The 9,619-nt window shown below is 34.7% G+C and overlaps 1 protein-coding gene across 1 annotated transcript; it reads left to right on the forward strand.

The window, feature by feature from the left end:
- The first annotated feature begins 687 nt into the window (after nucleotides 1–687).
- si:ch211-113e8.5 lies at nucleotides 688–2,874 on the forward strand. Its single transcript, NM_001328567.1, has 4 exons — nucleotides 688–699; nucleotides 821–917; nucleotides 1,469–1,526; nucleotides 1,653–2,874. Exons 2-4 carry the CDS (start codon nucleotides 852–854, stop codon nucleotides 2,426–2,428), a joined length of 900 nt encoding a protein of 299 aa, NP_001315496.1. The 5' UTR covers nucleotides 688–699; nucleotides 821–851; the 3' UTR covers nucleotides 2,429–2,874.
- Nucleotides 2,875–9,619: the final 6,745 nt, after the last annotated feature.

Below are 9,619 nucleotides of genomic sequence, written 5' to 3' on the forward strand. Positions count from 1 at the left end.
CATATCCTGAGCTGCTGCTGCGCTGATGGTCGTGGGGAGTGGAGAACATGTGTCTGATTCCAGCAACGCTCCAGGGACAGACGAGTCTTCGCTGAGGCCATCTTCCAGCCTCCACCATGGCGACTGAAGCTCTGCACAAGACTTTTGGCCAGCGGAGAAATTAAAATGGTCATGCCCAACTGAGTCTGGTTCTCTCAGGGTTACTTTTCTTCACTCCCATCAGGTGAAGTTTTTTTTCCCTCTCCGCTGTCGCCACTGCCTCGCATGGTTCAGGATTGGTAGAGCTACGCATCGATGAATTTGCTCTTCAGTGTTTGAACTCTCAGTAATGATTAAATCACACTGAACTGAGCGAAGACAGACGTTCCGAATGCACATTTTCAAAGCAAAATATCTGACTTCATCATTGTTTTTCTGATAAACAAGAATGTTCACTTGGCATTTTTCTAAAATATCTGCAAATATAGTATGGTATTTTTATGCTAGAAAAGTCAAAAACTTACATACAGCACCTTTAAAATGTAATGCTGTTATTTCAATGTGCTTCTCTGATTCTGCTTTAAACTATGTTTGGAATTGCATCAGGTGACAGCATCAAATTATAAGCATACAAGAAATTTAAAGCTCCTCCTCTTCACAGTACAGTATATAAACAAGGGCGGTGAAAGCTGGCACTGACAATCACAACTGCACTGAAGGGTAAGATTTACAATTCATTTTTTACATAAATGATCAAACATGAAAAAATTAATTATATTATTGTTATTATAAGCAGTTATTTAATCTGTTAGTATTGCTACTGTATATGTTGTTTTCACAGGTGTGACATTAAATCTCAAACCACATCTAAAATGAAGCCTACTGAATCTAGGTCCTGGTTTCTGTCTTTCTCCAATGCAATTGCAGTTGGTTTACAGGTAATTATCAATACAACTGCTAACTGAATATTTCTCTGTAGCTTCAGATTACAGGAGCAGCAACCAATAATTTACCGTATTTCTGTATTTACTGAAACATGATTAATGTTAAGCTGTGTTATTTGGGTTTTGTAAAACGGCTCGTATAGCCATTTGAGACAATATTTGTGTTAAAAACGTGTCACTCTTAAAATTGACTCATAAAGTTTTATATATTTCATACTGTGATAGCAACTAAATTTTACAAAAAATTTCCCTGTCAGTAACAACTAACCTTTATCCAACCTCTTTAAAAAGATAAAAAAAATTAAAATTTTTAAAGCATAAAACAAATCAAAACATTCATTCATTCATTTATTTTCTTTTTGGCTTAGTCCCTCAAATCGAAACATTGTTTATGAATTATGAGCTGTAATTATTATCCATCTGTAATTTGTAATTTTAGGCATCCAGTGTCATTTGGTTATTGCACCTGTATAAAAACAATGTGCCACAATTACAAACATGATCAAATTACAACCTTATTCCAGCATTTATACATTTACTTTCAGATGAGAAAGCATGAAATTAACAGTTCAATCAGTGGAGATCTGGATGAAAATGAAACTGGTAAAAAAAAACTATTGATATTATACAATAAAATGTAATTAATACAATATTGCATGTTATCTGATATGTTAAACAAAAAAGAATAGAAAATACTTGCGTATCTGGTTACTTTACACTGTCTAACAGAACAAAAAAGTGAGCTTCGGATTGTCCTGATTGGAAAGACGGGAGTTGGAAAAAGTGCAACAGGAAACACCATCCTGGGACAAGAAGTTTTTGAATCAGCATTTTTGGCTTCATCTGTTACTCGCAAATGTGAAAAGAAATTTGGGGTTGTTAATGGAAGAAGAATTTCAATTATTAACACTCCTGGAGTTTTTGACACGAGTGTGAGCAAAGAAGATACAGAGAGAGAGATTAAGTACTGTATGTCTTATTCTGCTCCAGGTCCACATGCCTTTCTAGTTGTCCTTAAACTGGAAAGATTCACTGAAGAAAATGCAAAAGCATTAGAATACATTGAACGATTATTTGGTAAAGAAGCTATAAATTACACCATGGCGCTGTTCACTCATGCAAGTCAGGTTAAAGATCAGGAGGACTTTGGGGCGTATGTGAGCAGTGATGAAAGACTACAGGCATTTGTCAGAAGATGTGGAGGAGACTGCTTTTGGATTGACAATGACAAAAAGGATCCAGCACATGTTATGCAGCTGCTAGACAAAATTGAAGAAATGGTGCGATTTAATGGCGGTGCATACTACACTAATGACATGCTTCAGGAGGCAGAGAGAGCAATCGAAGAAGAGAAACAACGGATCCTGAAAGAGAATGAAGAAAGGTACAAGAAGCAGATGAAGGCTCTAGAGCAACAAAATCTAGAGCGTGAACAATTCGAGAAAATGAAAAGGCAGCTACAAAATCAACAGGAGGAACAGGCAAGAAGACAATATTATTATTAATTATATTATTATTATTAGTAATAACTATAACATATTATGGTAACAGTCTGTTACCATAATAATTATAAATTGACTTTTCCATACTTGCTTGCCATGACACTTCACTTTTTAAGTCCTTTTGTTGACGTTACTATAGTTACTATAGTTTTTTCTTTTCATCAGTGATGTATATTCGAGTTGTATATAACAATAGTGTTCATAAATAATGTTTATTGCATTATTTTAATTCTATGTCTGTTACCATAATGGTGCTTAGCCCTTGTGTGAATGACGCTGAGAATGTATTGTGTTTCTATGCTCCTGGGAAAAGTGATTTGTGATGAGCTATGCCATTCTCATCACCACCTGCTTTTGGTTGTGTTTTTGTCTGTAACAAAGGTATGATGTGTAGATGTTAGTATTTAAAAACTGGTGTATAAAGTAATTTAATAAAGTAGATAACCATACAATTTTAAAAATGAATTTGCACTTTCTATCATATTTGTAATGGTAAAGTTCTGGCAACCACTGGCTTTTTTTTCCCTTCAGATTAATACCTGCTAACTGTCCCAGTGTAGGCGAAATATGACTGTGGTGAGTAATGCTTGTCACCGCCCTAGCCAGTTCGGCAGTTTATGAATAATAAATTATGTTCTTTCATTTTGCATGTCATAGTCAAAATACTTTAGAAGCTTATTTACAGACTTATGCAAAAGTTTGGCCACCCCTGATCATTTTCATAACTGCAAGCCATAGCCTGCTGGCCTTTTAAATCATCAAATTCATTTATATACATTTTATATTTTAAGTTGTGACATAACATTTATTTAATCAACACATTCAATGCAATTTAAGTCATATCAAAAACAGACAGATGCAAAAATTTGGGCAACCCAACAGAATAATGACATCAATCTTTTGTACAGCAACCTTTTGCTGAAATAAACAATGGTATCTGGATGCAGCCTTTATGATGCAAGCTGAGATTGCATCACTCAGCAATGGAATGTCAGACACAATGCACTCAAATGGAGCAAGCGACGTCACTGTGAGGGGTAGGGTTAGGGGTGGGGTTAGGTGAACCTATTAAAAAGCATTGGATGCAGCTCAGATTGCAGTGCACCAGGTCTGCATCCAGACGCCTCTCAAAATAACAGCCTGTAGACACTTCTTGTAATCAAGGATAAGTCGCTTAGTTCTTGATGAAGGTCTTTTGGGCCATTTTTCCTTGCAAAATGTTTCTAGTTCAGTTCATGGGTTCAAGCACGAACAGCCCTTTTCAAATCAATCCATAGATTTGCAATGATGTTTAAGTCTGGAGACTGGGATGGCCATTCTAGAACATTGTATCATGTTGGACCAGGAATTCCTTGGGATCTGGAACTGTGATTAGGGTCATTGTCCTCCTGAAACATCCAACCCTACCGTACCTTCAGCCTCCTGACTGATTTCTGATCATTGTTCTTCAGAATCTGCTGATACTGGGTGGAAATCCATGTGACTTTTAACTCTGATAAGGTTTCCAGTACCTGTCCTTGCCACTCATCCACACAGCATGATTGATCAAACACCATATTTTACAGTAGGGAGCATGTTCTTCTACTAAACTGCTTTGAGTTCTTTTGCCATTATGCAAATTGTCTATGGTTGTGGCATCTGTTCACTGTATATTTTTCCAAAATGATTCAGGCTTGTTCAGGCTTAATGCATACCCCAAACAACTCTTCTTGTTGGCAGAATAAAAGAAAACCTTTTTCTGCATCACCTTCCATTGAGCTGTTCTTTGCTGTGGAACAATGTACAATGACATTATTAGCAGCAAAATGTTCCTGGAGCTCTCTAGAGGTGGTCTGTAGTTTGTCTGTGACCATTCTGACCATCCTTCGCCTTTGCCTTTCTGATATTTTCTTGGCCTAGCTCATCTTTCAAGCTCCTTTACAAGAACTGTTCCTGTGGCCTTTTACTTTCTTACTATATTTCCGACTGTGGAGATAGACACTTTAAACCTTTGGGATAGCTTTTTGCATCCTTCTAATTCATGTTGATGAATCATCCTAGATTTTAGGTCATTAGGAAGATAGTTTGAGGTTCCCTTGTTGCAACTTTCTGGTTCACAACAAGAATCACAATTAGCAATCAGCTATCTATCATTTTCATTAATCATTACACTTGTGTTGTAATCAAACAGCATTAAGTGACTACAGGTTTTGAAATCTACACAAAGACGTGTCTAAACTTATGCATAGCCTAATTTTTAGTTTCAATTGTATTTCACACATTTCAATACTGCTACGCTGCGTATTTCTGTCTGAAAAACATGAAATTATTTAGCTTTCTCTAGAAACTGAATAGCATTTCACTGTGGTCGCTTATAAAGAAAGAGCACATAATAATGCAGCAATTATGCATAAAATTGACCACATGTAGTAGAACCTAGTGTTTTTTTTTTTTACTTATTTACTTTTTTACCATTTTAAGTTGAAAACAGAATAACTAAAACATACTCTTAACATCACTTTATAGTCAATTTAACTTCAAAAATGAATAGACTGATTAAACTTGGTGTTGGAGTTGTGAGGTGGTAAATGCCAAACTCCCAAATCATTCAAAAAAACAAGTGGGGTAAAAATCATACACAAATAGTGTGATTTCTACATAGATTGCAGAGTTTGGTTACAGTACTGCATAATATGTCAGTAGAGTCTGGGTTGGTGTCTGCATGAACTTTTAAATGCATTTCCCCCCTACACTACATAGAACATATACCTCTTCAGGCTATGTCATTGTGTTGAATAGTACAGTCACATCTGTTTTGTTCTGTGAAACTGAAAGTATTTTGCACCCTTGACTCATGGAAATCAGCTTAAGGCAGAACATTCAAATTCTCAATCATTTGCATTTAGCTTTGCATTTTTAGGTGAAGTCCGTTGTGTCAATTTCTAATCATTCTCTATATAAGGATGCTGCTGAAATTATCATTTTTTGTTCATTTGTTTGGAGACCTGTAAAGTTTGTCACTTTTTTGACTCTTGTTTCCATAATTTTGATGATGTTGCTCATTTAATTCCTTAATAGTTTGTATGTACAGTATATTGCTATTTTGATATATAAAGTTAGATTTTTTATTCATTCTTCTTTTAGATCATCTTTATCTTTGCTTATTAAATATTATAACCTATTATACAACAATACACCTTTCTAGTACCGGGTTGTACCCCCTTTTGCCCTCAGAACTGCCTCAATCCTTTGTGGCATAGATTCAACAAGGTACTGGAAATATTCCTCAGAGACTTTTGCTCCATATTGACATGATAGCATCTCACAGTTGTTGCAGTTTTGTTAGCTGCACATCCATGATGCCAATCTGCCATTCCACCTCATCCCAAAGGTGCTCTATTGGATTGAATTCTGGTGACTGTGGAGGCCATTTGAGTACAGTATTCAATTGCCCAAAGTGTGCCAAAAATAATTGCGTATACCATTACACAATACCATTCAGCAGTTTCTGAAATACCCCAACCAGCCCGTCTGGCACCAAGCCATGATTAAAGTCACTTAAATCACCTTTCTTCCCCATTCTGATGCTCAGTATGACTAAAGCAGAACGTTTCATCCATATCTTGACGTCTTGACCATGTCTACATGCCTAAATGTATTAAGTTGCTGCCATGTGATTGGCTGATTAGAAATTTGTCTTAACGAGCAGTTGGAAAGGTGTAACTAATAAAGTGGCCAGTGAGTGTATACATGCAATATAATGCATGTGAAACAACATCAACAGCACTATCATCTCTAATATCCTGACACTTCTTATAGGAAAGCCAAAAAACTGCACAGAAAAGCCTAATGGTCCAGATGGGACTCGAACCTGCAAATCTTTTGCTGTAATGCAACCATGCTGCTCTTTAATTACATTTAATTGTTGTTTTAACATCTAATTATACCTTCCAGAACTGTTTTATGTGTGAAATTTTCTGAGAATTCAACCATAAGCATAAACCATCATTATATAGTTAAATAATTTAAAGGCTGACTTTCTTAAAATTTCCACAAGCAAGTACATTTTCAAAATTTGTGTAACAGTTGACAAAAAAGTTATTTTTGTTTAAGTAATTAGTAAAGTAAAAAGTAATTTTATTTTAATTTATAAAAGTAATCTTTAATTACACTTTTTTTTAATGAAAAACCTTTTTTATTTTTCCAAACGAACAATCTAATATTAAAAGAAAAAATCTTGTTCAGTGTGTTTGCAAGCCGCCAGGAAAGGAATGAAGACACACAACCACCCAATTTAAAACAACAAAACATGCAAGCAGCTATTTTAAAAAACCTGCCCAACATATTTAGCTATTTTTGTTGTTGTGTCACACAAGATGCAGGCACGAGACAGAAGTAGACAATGTAATCCATGTTTAGTAAGACACAATAGTGTTTCAATGCAATGCAGGTTATGGAGATTTCTGGAGATGCCTAAAAATAATGCCTAAACGCAGATTTAAGGCTGATTTAAGTCATGTTCTGAAAAAAAGCAATGGTGGCAATAAAATGAATATTTTCATATTAAAATAAGTTTTTATCTTAACCAATACCTGGAATTTATATTTTAAAAACAGCTTCTCTTTCTTGCAGCTGAACAACTGGATAAACTGTGATCACCTCAGGTAGACCTCATGTGATTTATTCAGTGTTACATGATAATAATAATAATGAATAATGTTTGGAAGCCATTTTGCATGACATTTATTGCGATACCACTGAAAGCAGCAGGAAATCAAGGATCTTGAAAAAAAGAATAAACCATTTGCAACTGAACTTTAGAACTGTAAAATAATGCAAGCCAACACAGATTCAGCGTGTACATTTAATAATGTTAAAAAGGATAAATATGTATTAATTAGATTATAAAGCTTACCATTTCGTGAGTGAGTGCATATGCTGTGCTTCTGAATGGCTGTATTTACATTTCTGTTGTGTTTCGTCTAGTGCAAATCTCACAAAGCGTGAAGTTAGGACACAGTATGACAATTTTTCATAATATTTATATTATTTGCTAATTAATAACCACTTCATGTGGAACTCTGTGTCTGTGTCTCATTTCAGAGTCTATTCAGTCTTGAACACATGGTTTGAGAGCCTTTCTGACTGAATGAATGAAATATGCAGTTTTCCAACAAGACAACCCGGGTGCTGGAATATAATTTTCTAAGCTGGCATTGGACTGATTAATAGAAACAAAATAAAGACAGCCGTTCCAGCACGTAACGCACATATTAAAAGCCAAATATCTGACTTTATCAATGTTTTTCAGATCAGCAAGAATGTGCACTTAGCAAATTTCTTCAATATCTGCAAGCATATTAAGGTATTTTTAAGCTAGACAAAAACTTACATATAGCACCTTTAAGCTTAAGGTGAACATATTTTTTTCACCTTTTCCCTATTCATTTAGATCATGTTAATTGCACGTTATTTTGTTGCATTCTTTGTAAAGTGTCATTGAGCTCTGGAAAGGTGCTTTATAGCTAAAAATTATTATTATTATTATTATTATTATTATTATTATTGTTATTATTATCTTATTAAGGGATTTGTAAGAACATTTAATCCTTGTGCATTGCTCAAATGTTTACTACTACATTATGTTTGGGATGAAAACGTCCACTATAAAAAATGCATCTGACAATATTTTGTAATTAATCAGTTAATCAACCTTAGTTCTGATCAAAACTGCTAATGCTGTTTAAAAAAAAAACAGGATTTTGACTTTTTAATTGCCAAGTTTCTGATGTCACTCATATAGGGGAAAACACACAGACAAATTTTTATATTTTAAATATCTAAGCTGGTTTGGATATATATTTTTACCTTATCACAGTCTTGAAAATGTGAAAGATTTGTAACAACATTGGCTTTGATGCATTGTTAGTTTTTTGTGGAGCATATTTATTTTTTCCTCCTCGTTTGCTGTTCATGCACCCTTGACTTCCATTATAATGATATTTTTTTATTGATTTCTGAACTAAGACACCATATAATTATGCATTCTTGATTGTTGGTGGTTTTCCCTGTTATAGGAAGAGGTACATTTTGTCATTACCGTGGATAATCAGTTGGCATCCACTAACCCTTTGGAAAGGCCTGAGCAAAAAAGGCTTAGTTTCTGCCTTTTATATGGAGCATAACAGCAAATTTAAAATTTTTACTTCATGTAGTTCTGAGAGCTGAGGTGCTTATTTTAATTTTCTCAGACGTATAAAGGTAAGGGAACAGAGGCCTCTCACTCACACACACACACACTATATGCTTGTTAAGTCATAACATATCAGTGACGTATGAAATACGGTTTCTGGGTACAAGCCGCTACTCATTTGAATTGGGAAAATATTCGATTATGGCCACTTTTTAGTCCTATCACACTTTAAAGTGAATTTTATATAAAATCATGCTGTACATTACAGTCTCTGTATATGCTGCATGACAAACATCAATAATTGAACAATTTATAAATAATGAATCAATTTCTGGTCATCGGATATTAGGCATGGATATATATATTGCAATCGTGAATTTAGAAAGTATTACAGCGCTTTGTAAATGTTTATTATTACCATTTGTTGAGTCTCTCCATTCAGTTTGATAGAGCACTTGGACTCGGAAGCCACTTCAAGTGACGTCACACTTAAGAAGCAGATACCCCATCTAACTCAATATAACTAATGTAAATTTACCCTCAGTGTATTGTATTTTTATTTATTTTAAAGCATTTTCCCAAAGTATGTGTCAAAATAAGATTTGTCATCAGCGCAATAAGTGTTTAGCGTGCTGATATATGGTGCAGTAACACTTCAGGACGTCCCGAGTTCAAATCCCCCAATGACATTTCCCATCCCTACCCCCTTCTCTCTCTACTACTTCACTTCCTGTCTGAAATACTGTTCTATCCGCTTAAAAAAAGGCGAAATAAATAAATAAAATAAAATAAAACAAAAAATAAAATAAAATAAAATAAAATAAGATTTATCTTTCCCAGTGCTGGGTTGCTGCTGGAAGGGCATCCACTGTGTAAAACATATACTGGATAGGTTGGTGGTTCATTCCACTGGGGCGACCCCTGATTAATAAAGTAACTAAGCTGAAAAAGAATATGAATGAATGATAAATAATTTTTGTCACAAAAATCATTCCATTTGCTAAAACAGAGAAAGTTGTGAG

The sequence above is a fragment of the Danio rerio genome, chromosome 1 (assembly GCF_049306965.1).
Source record: "Danio rerio strain Tuebingen ecotype United States chromosome 1, GRCz12tu, whole genome shotgun sequence".
Taxonomy (NCBI): Eukaryota; Metazoa; Chordata; class Actinopteri; order Cypriniformes; family Danionidae; genus Danio; species Danio rerio.